This window comes from Cupressus sempervirens, chromosome 5 (assembly GCF_028749045.1).
Source record: "Cupressus sempervirens isolate cs-2001-9-10 chromosome 5, ASM2874904v1, whole genome shotgun sequence".
In the NCBI taxonomy this organism is placed as follows: Eukaryota; Viridiplantae; Streptophyta; class Pinopsida; order Cupressales; family Cupressaceae; genus Cupressus; species Cupressus sempervirens.
The window spans coordinates 961,122,403-961,139,197 of NC_143122.1; the positions used below are offsets into that span (position 1 = coordinate 961,122,403).

General features: G+C 37.5%; 1 protein-coding gene across 4 annotated transcripts in view; it reads left to right on the forward strand.

Moving 5' to 3' along the window:
- Positions 1–16,795, forward strand: part of LOC149559148 (putative cyclic nucleotide-gated ion channel 5) — a 260,904-nt gene that overhangs the window by 100,905 nt on the left and 143,204 nt on the right. For all 4 annotated transcript variants that reach the window (XM_089833071.1, XM_089833072.1, XM_089833070.1 and 1 more), the window contains one exon: positions 11,616–11,923. In XM_089833071.1, the coding sequence (XP_089689197.1) occupies positions 11,616–11,923 (308 nt within the window). The remainder of the gene's footprint in view (positions 1–11,615; positions 11,924–16,795) is intronic.

Sequence of the window (16,795 nt, forward strand, 5' to 3'; positions counted from 1 at the left end):
CAAGGTCCTTCAAACAATTGAGACAAATTAAAGCCTCCCCTAGCTGGACATTTGTATCCTTGATCACCTTCTTCAATTGGTCATGCATCTTCTTTGCGTCATGGAACTCCAACACCAGCTTGGTTGCATTCTTCATCATGGCCTCGTAGAAACCTCGACCGGCTAGAGTGATTGGTCTATACACTTGTTAAATCAAATGAGTAAGGAATCTATTGGGGCGAACCCCCCCTTTCTGCCTACAGATCTGCCCTTGCTGTGTTTGTTTACATACTTTGAAAATCCCTCCAATTGGCTCTGGAGCTCTGTGTTCTATGGGCACTCTATATCTATTTGAGACTTCAATGTCTTGATCCAACGTTCGATCAAGTGGTATCTTGATCCAACGTCCGATCAAGTGGTAGGATTTTTGGAAGAACTCAGTATCACGGTTGCCCAAGATGCCTGACTCTCGAGAGTTTGCATACTCATACTCATCATTTCTGCAAACTCATTCCCTTGCCTGGACAGGACTTGATTCTGCCCTTCCCATTGAATCAGGGTGCGGCTGACCTTCTCTGCTAGCTCTATCCCTTCGTACAATGTTTTCAAGGACTTCGTAATAAAACCCCTCACTTCTCCTAGTTGATCGATGATCCATCTCTCCACCGCCAATGCTTTCTTCTTATTGTTCTTAACCCTTCAACCTCCCCCCATGGTAATGAGGTTTCGAGGATGAAGGTGTTGGTGCCTCCACCAAAATGGGAATTGCTAACTCCTTGAGAAGCGCATTGAGTCCTACATTCTCCCTCTAAAGGGCCTTTATATTCTTCTCATGCTTCTTGTATCTTTCCCAAAACATTTTCATTTACTCTCTCAAGGTCTGCTAGTTTGGTTGTCTTGGTTTGGTGTCCTAATGGGACATCTAAGATAGTGTAATCCAAGTTGGACTTCAGCCTCTTCCCGACCCTTAATTGAAAATACCATGTTGGTTGTTACTTCTCTTCCGAGCCCATCTCTTACTCTATATATCGTGCGAGTCTTTTTCTTTGGTCTGCCAATGGAGGGAATGTTCATCTTTGCCATAACGTTGCTCAGTGATAGGAGGGGTAGTGAGATCTCACAACACTTTCTTCAATTGTCCTCTACCACCTAATTTGGTGGTGTTGGAAGTACCAATTCCAACATTCCCATCTCTGGTTGTGTTGCTTCTGAAGTCCTTGACATTGCCGGTTCTTCCCCTTTGGTGGATTCTTCAAAGACCATCTCTTCTAATGCTTCTTCCAAAATCGTAGCTCTTGTTTCTTCTGGTTGTTCCATTCCCACAATGGTCATTGGTGGGAGGGAGGTGCTTATTTTTGCTTTCTGGTGCTCTAGGGCTTCAGACACCTCTTTTGCCAGTTTCCTCTTAGCCTCCTCCTTGGATTTTAGTCGAGCTTTATAGGTTTTGATCCGCTCCTCTTGAATTTCGTCTTCTGCTTTTTGAACCTTTTCCTCTTCCTCCTTATAGAACCTTTTGTTATCTTCTTTCTTTCCTCCTCCTCTTCCAGCTGGAGGTGCTCTTTATTTTCTCTCATTTTTCTTCCTCCTCTTCTTTGCGGAGGCATTCTTGTTCTTTTCTTTGTTCCTCCTTGCGACGAAGGCGCTCTTCTTCTCCTTCTGCGGATTCTCTTCTTCAAATTTGGCTTGCGCTTCCTTTGTCTACCATGCTATTGCCTCATCTTCCCTTGCTAGTTGTGCTTCCTCGAGAAGGCTTTGTGTGTCCTCACCCAAAACTTATGTGACGTCCATTTGGGATGGGTCATCAAGGTCCATCATTGTCGAGAGCTCTTGTGTGGGAGAATCTTCTCTTATCTCCACTGGCATCGTTGTGCTCCCTTCCCCTAAGGCATCATATGTCGTACCCTTAGGGTCTTTGCTCTTCTGTTTCAGCCTCATCTTGACCAATGGGGGACTTTGTTCTCGTGCCCTTGCCTCAACCTCGAGATCGATGTTAATGGGCACGATCCCCTGGGCTTCATCGACTGCTGAAGATGGGGCGCTACCTAAAGGGACTACCACATTGGACAACACTCGTACTGCAGCCATTAACTTCTTCCCACTTCTCCAGTCTTTGTCCTGCTTCCTCCACAAGATCTAAGTGGAGGGTTGGTCCCTTCGGGGTGAGTGGAGGGCTCACTCGCCTTCTCTTTTCCCTTCTCCTGGGCTTGCTGTTGACAGGGTGGGGCCATCTCTACAGTTCTTCTCTCGGGAAACCAAATGCTCTCGGGGCAAGCCCTTGCAAAATGAGTGTGGCTCCCATCCACCATTTCATAGGTGACATTCTTTATAAGTGCATTCTTTGGGGTTCCCCAATCAACCGCCGAAAAAGCCTCCTTGTCTATTCCACATTCCTTATATAGGGCTTTCACCTTCCCCACATTCTTGAAAATCTGGGGGCACATGCAAAGGCCAAACATTTCCATTTGCCTTGTGATAAGCTAAGTGTACTAGCTTTGGCGAACTTCAAAATTGTTGGCGCAATTCAGCCAATAATCTTGGAGGGTGGTGGCGCCGTTGTGCCAATATTCTTCCGACCTGACTGGAGTAGTCAAAATTGCTCCTTGTAAGGTAGAACCATTGAAACCTGTAGGCACTTAACTCAATGACGACCTCCTTGACCTATGCCAAAGTACAATTGTAGTCTTCGCATTTCATGGGGAATGAAACTATCATGATCTTCTTGGAGACGAATTTGGTGGATCTCTAAGATTTGCCAACAAAATTGAAACTTGATTGCTTAGTCTGATAGGGCGTGCCTTCAAAGTTGTTGATAATCATATATGTGCAATTTTGATTTTGGATGTAGTAGGCACCTTAATCTTCTATCAATCTCCTCGCCTCCTCCGAGAGGTGCTATTCAACATCCTCGGACAAAAGAACCATCCAATCAGCTGAAAAGTAGTCGGGACTCAAATAGTTGTCAAATAACAACAACCGGTAATATTCCCAAAGGAGTGGAATCATTAGGTCTCAATGACATGATGCCCACAGTATTGAGACTTGGATATGTGAGCGTCTTCCGTGTCGTCAGCCATATCACATATGAATATGTTGAGAGATTAGTTTGGGCCAATCAAACTTTGGCCCTCGTTATTATCATAAAAATGAAGTGATACATCCATGAAGTGAATTCTCTGGCATGTGGCTCCCCGGAGACTGTAGAGTTGGCAGAGGCAGAACTGGATAGGCTCAATAAAATCTATTGGTTTTTTGAGCCAGTTGTTCATTTACCCCCGAGTCGTAGATTCTCCCTTCTCGAATTATTTCAATGCATACACCCACTTGGGTGCCAACACTTCATTGCCTAACTCTAGGCACTTGAAGCAGACTCCTAGAGAGTCAACGTCGACACAAGAAGAGGCTTGCTAGATGTCCTGACGATCGTCCTATGGATCTTAATGATAATTCTTTGAAAATAGAGCCATGAACTCTAAACACTAGACAGAGTACGACAAGAATCCTGCGTGCAAGATCCTTGAGGTGACGATCTTGAGGGTCATTGAGTTGCCTTGATTCCTTTTTTCCATGAGTTACTCTCACAACATTTGGAGATCCACTCAATCTCCGATGTTTGTGTCTATTATTCCTTTGAGCGGGGTGTCGACCCAAGGAGTGAGGACACCATTCTTGTACTTGAGAACTAATGGAAGATTCTCCAATTCTTTCTCCGCTGTGGACGTCCTTACAGAATGACCCATGTCCGAGACGCTAGAAGATTCATTTGATGAAGGCATCATTACGTGTGGAGCTAGACACAACTCAATATCATGCAATTGTAAATTCTACAAAGTGTTTGAGATTTCCCCTGTTCAGGGTTCTAAGCACACCATCACATTTTGAAACAGATAATGCCTTAGTGCTACTAGAAAACCTGAAGTCCAGAAAAGTAATTAAAGTACATCTTAGTAAAATATAAGGGCAGAATTCGAAAAGCCATTCCTGATAAGCACAATGCTACCTTCGACAAACGAGGATGAAGATTACTGAAGTCCGAAGACCTGTAGAACCAGCATACTGTTGAGCACATAAAAGCAATGTTAAACTTGTCCATTTATTACATAGTTACCAAAAAGCGAGACTTTCCCTGCCTAGAGAATAACTTCAATGATGTCAACACAATCTGCAGAGCCATCATATGACCACAAAAAGTTATTTCATAAAGGTTTGCATGTGTGGCATGTAGGACAATTTACTGCCTTGTGTACTATCCGAAGGGACTCGATGTGACTGCCTTTTGAATTTAAACGAAAAGGCATATTCGGTTGGTGGCAAAAGATGCCCTGCTAGGAGTGGAGCAACTGCTTGGTGAGAAGCAATCGTGGGTGAACCTCTGACAATTACCACCAAGGATTGTGAAACTCTCTGCCAATGTAGCACCGCTGGGCCATCAAGGCTTAGCTAAAGCCAAAGTGACAAAAATGACAAATTCGAGAACACATCTCGACTCGACCATAATTCTCTTGCAGAATTGAGAGAGGATGTGTAATGTCCCTGTTTTGGCGGTAATTTGATTTAATTAATTTAATTAATTAAGTTGTCCAAAATAATGAATATTTTATGAGGATGACTAATTAATTATTTTAATTAAATAAATAAGTGGTATTAAGTTAATTATCTGTAAAGTTATCAAATAAATAAATATCAAAAAGGTAACTTCATATTTAATTAATTTAATAAAGTGACTTGAAAAAATATCTTATAAAGTCACTTAATAAATAAAATAAAAATAATGTTCTAGAAGTTTCTGGAGAAAGTGGAGAAAAAGAATAAATAGGCATCCTGGGCTTCATTCTCATCATTCAGTTTTTATCATTTCTCTTGACATCAGATTGTGAATACAATCACATAGTCTATTGTGAAGCCAAGGGTTTTAGATAGTCTATTGGTCTTTGGGAACGATACCTCCCAGTAGATTGCATAACTGAGGAAGTGAAAGATCTTCTGAAGGGTTGCACTTTGAAAGTGGTATTCAGCCATTTCAGTTGAGCTTAATTTGTATACTCAAACTTCCTGAGGGTTTGAGTTTTTGAAAGCAGATCTAAAAAAGAAGATCCAAAAAAGTAGTTCGAAAAAAGCAGATCTGAAAAAGTAGTTAGAAAAAGCAAAGCGAAAACAAGTAGATCCGAAAAAAGCAGGTGAAAAAGCAGATCGGAAAAAGCAAAGCAGAAATACATCATTGGAGAAAATTATTACAGCCATCTACAATCAGGTTCCTTTGGATATTACATGCATTGTTCTTATCATTTAGATGCATATTAGAAGGTAAGGCTGTAGGTGAAAGTTGTAACAGATTTAAGCAGTATTCTTGTGGATGTGAGCTTAGAGTCTTGGCCATTTCATACTAGCATTGTAGTTAACATTTTATGTGCAATAAAGGAGACATAATTTTCTGGTTTGATAGTGTAATTGAATATGTATTTATCATTCATGATCAGCTTATTAGTTTGCATGCCAATTGTTTGACAAAATGTCAATTGGCTGTAGGTTCTCTTTTTGGCATAAATAATGTTATAATTTTGCATCCCGAGTGTTTGTCAAAATTACTAGTTGCTGTAGCTGCATATTGCAAGTAGTTTCAGTCACATATATGCATTGAATATTGTTAAAATAAGTTGCACATTCATGTTAGGTCATTGTTTAGTCAATTCAGAGTCTTCTTGCAACCATTCTTATTGATGCTAAGCAAAGGAAAGAGCCATAAAGCAAACTGAAATTTTATATCAGTCATTTGACCCTTGTATGCAAAGTGTTTTCTTGAACCTTTATCAGCATTTTGGGATCAGATTTGAGTAGGGTCATTATAGGATGGACAAGGGCATTTAGGGTAGGCTAACTAACTCTTTTCAGCGCTAAACTAGAAGCAATTCAAACTTGTGGGATCCCACCACAAAATGTTATAGGGAACCATACTCACAGAGTGCACATGAAAATGCACTCTGCAAACGAAACCCAAAACCAAACAAAATAACCACGAGGCAATTAGGGGAAAGAGCCCTAAATGTCAAACGAAACAAGAAAGACACCCAAGGAAAGGGATAACCAGAGCTGAATGAGATCTCGTTAGCAACATGGATGCCACAACCACGTAACAACTACGTAGTGAAGGGAATTCTTCTTGACAAGCTATCCTCAACGCCATGAATTCAACCAAAAAAATGGTCTCAATTCATGGCACAAAGAACTAGCTTGCAAGGCAAAATTCTTTCACCTCAACAAAATGAGATCGGAACAAAACGGCTCCACCTCAGCAAGGACCAAAACAAGCAAAAAAATCAAGAACCAAAAGCGAAAAATGAGAAAGGACGAAAATTTGAAAGAGCAGAAGGCTTAAAGCACCACTAATCTCGAAAACCCTGAAGACTTGTGCGACCACTTCATAAAGAGTTCTCGATTTTTGACTGCTTGCAAGCACCACCATGCGGAAGCCACGATTCAGACAATAGCTTAATTCACAAACACTCGCAGGAAGCAAGAACTCAACAACAAATCGCACAAGTTAAGCCCCTTAGGAAATTATCACAAGGTGGAGTAAAAATTAGGGTAATTACTGTCTTCGATCGCTAGGTAATTAGGTCATTTAGGGTGCATTACTTACATTTAGCTTTTTGGTGTACTTAAATGTGTCTGATTTGGGTTCTAAAGAACCTTTTTCTCCCATGTTAAGAAACACAAGAGGAGAGTATTCCCTGGAAACCTCACGTCCAACCATTGCCCTTTTTCCACTTCAAGGTACATCCTTGGCTCAGGGGCTGGAGATTTCGATCCTTCCTCAAACAAGACACAAAAGCGTCCCTGCATAGGGGACAAGTAAGCCTCGATCTCGGAGTTTGGAAGGCAAAACACCGAAAACTTGTCTCAGAGAGACAAGACAAAAAAGTGAAAAGAAGGGACCCAATTTTTTGCTCACAGAAAGTAGGGACGGACATGCAAAGTATAACACAACCTAAGACCATTACTCCTATTGCTGAACCAAAAAGAGGGGTTTTTGTTTGCAATAGGGTCATGGAATGAAAATCTCACAACTAATGCTTTTGGAAACATTTTGATATTTATAATTTGCACACAAAATGTTTATGAAGACTCCTTTTGAACAGTTTAGCTAACTTTTATGTTTTGACGTTTTGGATTAAAATGCTTATGAGCATGGTTATTGACATTTTGTTCCCTTTTAATGTTTTCAACTTCTTGGATGGAAATGCTAACGCTACATGCTTTTTGAAAGTGTGGTCACCTTTTATTATGATGCATTTGACTAAGTGGATGTACTATTTCATGCCTTATGTCATTTCTGCACCTCTTACATTCAAAATCCTTTCTCCTCATTTGATATGTTGAAAAGATCCTTTGGTTGACTATTCAACGATGCTAATTAGAGCTTGAAAGCATGGCATACTAGTCCATGACATTTTAATGTCCCTTTTTTCTAGCCTGTTATAACAGCTTTGAGAACTCCAATTTCCTCGGAGATTTCCTGCTTTTTGGGAAAGGAATTTGGATAGTGGTAGTGACCTCAGAAGATTAAGAGTGTGGTGCAGGAGCAACCGAACCTCAACCAGGACTTTTGAAGGATCAAGTGGGTGAAAGGGTCACAAAGACCTACAAGGCATCTAAGAACATCAATTATGCAATATTGAAGCCAATTATGATATTTGAATTTAATAATTGTAGCGGAATGATCAAATGTACTGAATGTCCTGATAAGGACCTTAGGACCAAAAAGATGTAAAAGTTGAAAGATGGATTAGGAAGGGTTGTAGTAGGATTTAGAAATGTTCCATATGATAAATGGAACCAACAAATATCAATAGTTTTGGGTTTTAAAGGGTTTTAGTTCATTTCATTGAATAAACAAATTTGAAATTTGAAACTCCAATGGTTAGGAGCATTTAGGAGGGAAAGTAGATTTAAGGCATTTTGTTAAGTTTTATGAGTTTTAATCAACCTTGGACGGATGAAGAAGTTGTACTAGGAGTTTATAAAGCCTATGAAGGCCTGTGTACGGGCAGAATGAGCATTTGTACGGACTGTTGCAGAAAAGGACAATAAAAATCAGAATTCTTGCAATTTTCTATTCTATTTCATGATCTTTTGATTTGATTTCACTTATTGATGAATGTTGGATCTCTGATATAGTTCATAGGAACATTTCATGACATTTTCAGTAGATTCTTAGACGTTCAAAGTCTGAAACTAACCGCTTATTCTGACTGCAACATAGTTAAGGTTGATTTTACTTTGATTTTGGTGCATTAATATGGATTGAAGGACCTAATACATGAATGTAAAGGCTGATTCTCATGTCTTAGGTCCAATATAGCATGTGTTATACAAAACTAATCAAATAAAGTGCAGGGAAGAAGGATTGAGGGGTGTACACCGTGAAAAAGCATGATTTGAGGGTATAAAGTTGAGGCAAGGGTATAGCAGCCTGTGACCTGCCTTAAGAAGGGGTAAGTTTGTGTTGACGTTGATTATATATGTTGAATTAAAGGTGTAGACTGAAATAACCAGTTCTGGAAGTGATTGGAGACTGGATTTCTAGAAGGCCCTAGTTTTTGGGAGCAAATGGTGAGGGTTTGATGGTTGGAAATGTGAACAAGGCCAAGGGGACTTAAAACCTATTGAATCTGTGGTTTTGACACCTAAGTAGAAGTTTGGGAATCGAGGGTTAAGGATAATGAGTAGTTGCTTTGTAAAAGTGACCAATTTTAAGCCTAAAAAGGGGTGTCATAGTGTGGCAGGAAAGACATGGTCCAAAACAACCCTACCGAACCTTTTCAGATGTTGTAGAGAAGCCAAATGAGTATCCAAATATGTACTTTATTTTTGTAATGTTCTGGGAAAGTTGGGCGAAAATCGGAGGGGAACAGCATTTTAGGGCTGATTAGGGCTGATTGGCCTAATAGGAGAAATTTGGAGTTTGGAAGGAGATCCATTGAAAACCTGTCTGATCACATCATATTAGACATAGTAAGGTTATCTAAGTCATTTTGGGTGTTTTGAGATTTGGCATCTTGGAGCCATTTGGTTGCTTCTAGGCTATTTGGTCAAGCTGTTCAAATCCTTGCATTTCCTTCATAAATTCATACCATCTTGAGAGCCTATCATATTCCTCTGTGTTATCTCTGCATCAGATGGGCTCAATGCTACTTCTTGGATTCAGCTTCAAAATTTAATGAGCTCTTCACATTTCTTGGGGAAGATTGCTATTTTAAGATACCAATTTTCATAAAGATTGATATCTTGAGAATGTAAGAGTACTTTGGCATAATCAAAATTTACATTTGAATATAGTTTTTTTTAAAGCAAAGGGGGCGAGGCCACATATATTAGTAGGTGAGAGTTGAACTTAAGACCTTCTCTATGGAGGTCACCCCAGTTTACTGCTAGACCGTGGGTGGGCTCTCACATTTGAATATAGTTAGTTCTTATTTAGAATGTTTCTTTTCAGTCTTTTGTTTCTGTTTTAGAACCTTTTTTGGTAATCTCTACTTACGTAGCTTTTGTTTCCTTTGTAACTGTTTGAATATCAATCAATTATCATTTCAGTGTTGCAACTAGCTCTTGTTCCTGTAGTGATTACTTAAGTCAACATAAGTAGTTGAGACATTCAGATAAAGAGATCAAGATGATGGTGAATTTGCACTCAAGTGAGATTAAGAGAATTTTCGCACCTCATGTTGCCTAGAATGATCACATTGAAGGAGGTATTGCACCTGATTATAGATAGTTTTCAAGATCTTGATGACATCATAGGCATTAATTTTTCAAGAATGGTCGTTAAATGTAAAATCTTTGCAGAAACTATAATAACCTTCTATTGGACATGGGATTACAAGATTTGATGTACAACATGTCTCATCATCTCTTAGTTACAATTCGGAAGGAATGTGATAAAGATGTTATTGCAGCCATAAAGAAAATTATGGTTTTGTGACCTGTCTTATCAATCAGAATGATGTTATCTCTCAATCTGTCTTCTCTCTGCTATTGGCTCCTTGGTAACAATAATGGATTATTTCCTATATTACCCAGGGAAGCGTCCCCAATTTTTTGGGCGTCCCCATCCCAGAAACATTCGAGGGATAGGGGATGCTTAGAGAACTTTGACTTTGAATAATGGAGGAAATTTGAGTTTGACTCGCAAAATAACATAAATTTGGCATAAGAATTTTGGTAGTTCTTATATTTTAAGGTTCTATAATGTATAAGTACATACTTTATCCACGTTTTCATATGAATATTTTGATTTTTTTGTATATATTCGACTTTCCCTAAATTTATATAGCTGTCCTCTAGCTGTCTCAAAATTGGCAAAAAGGATTGCTGTCTCAAAAACTTGTCTTTGTCCCCTGCCGTGGCTAACTCGGAAACTTGGGCTAACCTTAATTATTTCTTCCTCTATCTAAAAACTTGGTCAACAGTTTGTTTTGACAACATAAGGGGAAAGTGAAGCCCCACTTAATAAAGAAGAGTAGATGAAAGTAGAGAGGTTCCATTCACAAGCTGAAGAGAATACCTTGCCTCATGATGGATGCATGATAGATTTCTAGGAAGTCTCCCTAGATGTGTATGCATCTATATATGCTGAGGGTGAGTGCAATTAAATGAACAAAATGACATCTTTGAATACACATGTAGAGCTATTCAATGCTGTTGACACAAATGCAGGGATAATGGAGATTGTATATGGCCTTCCTAACAATGGGCATGGAGAAAATAATGAAGAGAATTGTCAATAAACAGTTAACAGTGATTCGCTCTTTCATTTCAATGACATGGGAGAATTTTCGTTTGAGTTCATCTTCAGTACTTGTTTACTGTTAAGAAACCATTTGAGAGGTGTGGGAATATATTTGTTGCATGGGCTACTCAGTTGGAACCTTAGAATTGGGTCTAGGATAGAATGTAAACAAGGCATATGAATTTTCTGTAAGCTGCAACAGTGAAATGAAACTGTTAAGGTCAGAACTTTTCTACTGCTCTTTCCTTGAAATGCAAATTTCCAATAAAGAGAAATGTTAGTCTTTTCAGTTTATGCATATCTTTTCTATTTCTGTATCAAGAAAAATCTACAACATAAATCTATACAAGTAAATTGTTGTAATAAGTTAATAACAATTGGAAAAAATGAAAACTTGAGGCAATATTCCCATGAGGACATGACAGAATATAATTTTATGATTATGGCAAGCTTTGTATTCCGGTCTTTACTGATCTAGGTTTTGTAGCTTTATACGATATAAACATGGATATTTGTTGGAGTACTTTTCTTCCGTACATATCAATCATCCTTCGGTGCCCACTTGGATTGCCACATATCTTTATAGTAATCTACAATACTATTGCCAACTTTAAAAACTTTCTGCTAACGTTCCCTACAAAGGTGTTACAAGATTGAAATGAATGAATTATGAAGATTTAATATCTGTAATGGTGTCTTTGGTATTTTTGTAACAGGTATAATTGATTATTTGTTAAATTGCTTTCAACAGTTAATTTAAAATAAGTATTTTTCTTATATAAAGTTTGTGTATGTAGTGAAAGATAATTTATAAATTAATATTATAAAAATTTATTGATACTACTGCTGCCAGGTTGTTGGAGCTTGCTGGTATTTATTTTCACTGGATCGGATAGTTACGTGTTGGAAAGAAACATGCGAACTTGATAATAATTGTATTATGGACTATGTATACTGTGGAGATAAAGTTGATGATGGTTTCAACATTTGGCGTGAGACTGGCCTACAAGAGCTCAGTTCTAATTGTACTGTCGATAGTGATGGTACATCAGCATTCAATTATGGAATATACACTTTTGGCCTTCGCTTAGGGATTGTTGCATCAAGGAAGTTTGTACAGAAATATTTCTTCTGTTTCTTCTGGGGTCTCCAACAACTAAGGTGAGCTGCAATTATTAATATACTTTTCTGTCTGACACTTCCTCGATTCTTTTGACTGCCTGCAAATATACTGTATATATTTTGAAATCGTTATTGCGCCTTTCCATTGTAGGCCAAGTTATTCTGCTCTGAGCTTGTGGGTTTATCTTTTTTTTCGTGCGAATTCCAGTGTGCTACATTTATTTCATTTTTGGAACTTGCAGGATTTTAAAAAAAGTCTAGCCAAACTAATGTTTTACAGTTTCTGAAGCCAGTACTTTATTTTCTATATTGCACTCGATATTGGCTTTTAAAACTCATTCATAACATCTCTTCATTTTAGCCCTGAGAAGTGACATTTACTGACCTTTGATAGTTAACATTTAAATGCTCAACTATAAATTGTCTGTGATATTACCGAAAAAGCCAACATTGTGTTGTTTTCCATTGACTAGAACTGATTCTTTGAAAGATGACGGCCAGGAATAATGAAGTAGATACTGATTCTTGTTTTCCGAAGTAGTCTTTGACCGGGGTGAAATGGTAGTTTGAAATTTTGCAAGAATGTTTTATAATTGTTTTGTTTTTCAATGATATGCAATAATAAATGAGAGCAACTAACTATTGATAATAAACAACAAGAAGTAATTGCGCTCACTGCTGAAAGCGTTTGATTTTTTATTTATTTATTTATTGCATTCAAATGCATAAGTAATATGCCGTACTAGGTATAAAGAGGGTTAGACATAAATGTTAGAGTTTCAGAACCATTCTACAGCCCTTACGAACATATTGTGGCTAATTGCAAGCTCCCAAGAGTCTGAAATATGCTACAGCTGCCTGCACTAGGTGACATCACTTGTTTGGGCTTGTACGTCTAGCTTGGATGTCCAAATCCACTGCAAATCTGAATGCTAAATGTTGAAATTCTGATTCTTCCTTGCTCAGTATAAATCATCAAAACGAATTGCAAAATAAATTGCTTCCCTAAGCTGAACAATGCTGAAACTCTTTCTCCTGCAAGCTGTGGTGTTGTCCAACCTGTAATTCTTTAAGAGTTTCCATTCTTGGGACTGAATTTCATGCTGAAAACTGTGAACTTAGAGCTCTCCTCCTTTACAAATGAAATCATAAACCTGGATTATGACAAATGAACCTGGCGCAGATTTGTTTTTGTTCACTTTTATTTTTAGCCTCAACCCTAATTTCCAATTAGGGTTTTGTTTGCCTTCTTTATTAAGAAAATAACTTTATTTTATTAATGCCTCCTTAAGAAAATCCAACCACAAGGGGTAGTTCTCCATTATTTAAGTTATTATATGCTATAACACCTAGGAAGCAGGGAAAATATATTATTCAAATTTTATGTAATATAAATTGATTATGTTATCACTTTAATATTATATTTCAAAAACCAAACTTAGGAAATATTTAAATATTTATTTATTTATTAAGAAAATCCATTTTGGAGCTCAAAATCAAATTGTCCGACATGTTGTGATCGCCTCTACTATTTGAACCACTATAGGTTGACTAGCAGTTCCTCCTAGAAAATAGGTACTCACCCTAAAATTTAGAAACCTCGCTCAGAGTACCTGAAACTATCTGTGATGACCCTCGAATAGGGCATATTTGTGAATATAAATTGTACCTTTGTAAATTAATAAAAAAAAATAAAAATTGTACCTTGTGATTTAATATATCAAAAGCAATTATACCTTTGTAATTTATCATTGTAATATATCAAGAATTATCATAATCTAAAATGTTTTTCTTTGTTTAAAATATATAAATTTTTTCATAAAATAATAATATTATTATATTATATATATATATATACACATACACACACGTTATATATATATAATCACAATATTAAAATAATATTAATTAAACATTATATATATATATATATAATTAAATATGTTATAATAAATATATATATAATATATATAATATATAAATATGATAATATATATTATATTATATATCGAACCGATCAAATAAAAAATATATATATAAAAGGAAAAATCAACATGTTATGGTTGGACAGTCACCCCTTACAGCAGGACTGAATCACAGCCAAAGGCTGCGACCAGTCAAGGTGTGACTGAGGGAGGGGGTGTGACTCCCTCTCCCTCCCGCCTATAAAGACAGATAAACATGCGCGACGGTGAGAGGGGAGAACAGATCAGATTCGGAATAGAGATTTTGGCATGGTAAAAGGTAAAGATGTAAATATTATATAGATATATAATTACTGTTAAATGTTACCTCTCTCAGTAATTTCTTTTGCATCTTAATTACATAATTTTTTAGTTTGAATTCTATAGAGGATGAATACAGTATTCATTAGAGATAGTTTTCAGAAATAAATCTGAGAATCCATAGTGGACGAGTGTGATGCTCTTTAGAAATCGATCTCAATATTTTTAGGGGAGCTATTAGTGATTGTCATGGTCACCATAGTCTCAGGGTTCATACCCAAATTTAGGCAGATATGGTTACCATATAAAATGAACTATTTGTTCATTAGAGATGGACTCCTATCTGAGGGAGATTGAAGGAATTTATGGATTCCCCAAACTCCCATAGGCAGTATATATACTGAAACCAGTCATATGCATATGCGTAGGCTTGGATAATGGTTTCTGTATCCAAGAGATCTTGAATTAGTGCTCTATGGAAAGACGGCATGATGCCTGACCTAGAGGCAATCCTAGGATCAATTCCTCTTACTAACTTAAAATATGTTATATTTTATTTAATGCTATGCTATACTAATATTGGTTTTGCAGGTAATTTGTGAGGAGAATATCCAAGGACATTACACTATCCAAAGGGTCTCTACTCAACTCCTCAGTCCCTCGGGTGGTCAAACTATTAATTGTCAGAAACTATCCAAAGGGTCTCTAGTCAATGCCTCAGTCGCCCAAGTGGTCAAACTATTAGCTGCCAGTTCTCCCCAAAATCTAGGGATGCTCATTAAATGAAGAGAGATGAAGACCTTGTGAATCCCCTCTAATGTATGTTCCTTTGGAGCCAATGCCACGGGACTGGGAGTGCCTCGTTAAAGTAGGAGCACCATGGACTAAGGAGCACCGATGTAAAAGAGGGCAAATGAATAGTCTGGAGGAAACATGCAATGAAGGATCTGCAAAAAGAGCTAGAGTGGAGAATTCCGAGCATGGGACATTAGCTATCATCACTCAAGGAAATGAGAACCGACCTTTTTGACTTAAAGGAATTGTTAAAGGATAGAATGTGATCGCCTTGGTGGATACAGAAACTTCGCACAATTTTATCAGCCAGCAACTTGTGGATAGACGAAAGATAGCCACTCAAGAGTACGAGGGATTTGAAGTAATCATTGGCAATGGCACCATGGACCGGTGTACCAAAATTACTCCACAATTAGAAATTAGGATAGGAGATCATATTATCAAGAGAAACTTCTTTGTGGTTAAACTACAAAACGACATCATTCTAGGAATGCCATGGATAAATTGCTTGGGAAAATTTACCATGGACAGCCCAAACCTTGAGATATGTTTTCAACACCAAGTGAAGGAAGTAATAGTAAAGGGAAAACCCGATGGCTTTCAAAAAATGGTATCATGTAATAGAATGGAAAAAATACTTCGGCACAATCAAGGAGAATGGGTAGCTCAATGTATGATTCTTGATGAATCATCCACCCATAAGCAAACTACACATATCGACATTCAATCCATACTTAGGAAGCATAAGAGGGTCTTTGAAGATATTCCAACAAGTCTACCCCCAAAAAGAGGATTTGAACATTCAATTGAATTAGAAGAAAGAGCAAAACCTATAATCACCACTCCTTATCGCCACACATTGAGGAAGTTTTAACCATCTTAGAAACTAAGTCCCTATATGCGAAATTATCAAAGTGTGAATTTGGGCTTTGAAGAAATCATTTATTTAGGGCACAAAATCAGCAAGGAAGGAGTAAGTGTAGATGAAGAAAACATTAAGGCAATCTGAGAGTGGCAAACTCCTAAAAATTTAACACAACTAAGAGGATTTGTTGGATTATGTAGCTATTCTCGACGTTTTGTGAAAGGATTTTCAAAAATTGCCACCCCACTCACAGACCTAACCGAAGAGGGAGCTTTCACCTAGAATGAGATGGCCCAATCAGCCTTTGAACAACTTAAAATAACCATGAGCTCCTACCCAGTGTTAGCTATTTCTGATTTTTCCATACCCTTTGAACTACAGTGTGATGCTTCCAGTGAAGGGATTGGAGCTGTACTTGTGCAAAGAAAACACCCCATAACTTTTGAAAGCCGCAAACTTATAGACGCAGAAAGACTCTGTTCTATTTATGACAAAGAAATGTTGGCTATAATGCATTCCTTAGTCAAATTTTGTCAATATTTAGTTTGCGGGAAGTTTGTGGTGAAAACAAATCATAACAGTCTATGTTTCTTTTTGAGCCAAAGAGACCTTAATGATAGACAAAAAATGTGGGTGAGTAAAATACAAGCCTATGATTTTGATATAGAATATATGAAGGGAGCAAATAATGGAGTCGCCGATGCACTTTCCAAAAAGGTTCACCTTAACACCATCACCAACATTTCTAAAGATTGGAAGGAAGGGATTATCAGGGAATATGACCAAGATTCACAGGCTCAAGAAATCATTAAAGGAAACCTACCTAATGAAGACTATAAAATTAGAGATAATCTCATAAATTATAAGGGAAGAGTAATGCTTTCCCCCCATTCCCAATTTAAAGATAAAATACTTAAAGAATTTCATGATAAACCTAATGAAGACTATAAAATTAGAGATAATCTTATATATTATAAGGGAAGGGTAATGCTTTCCCCCCACTCCCAATTTAAAGATAAAATACTT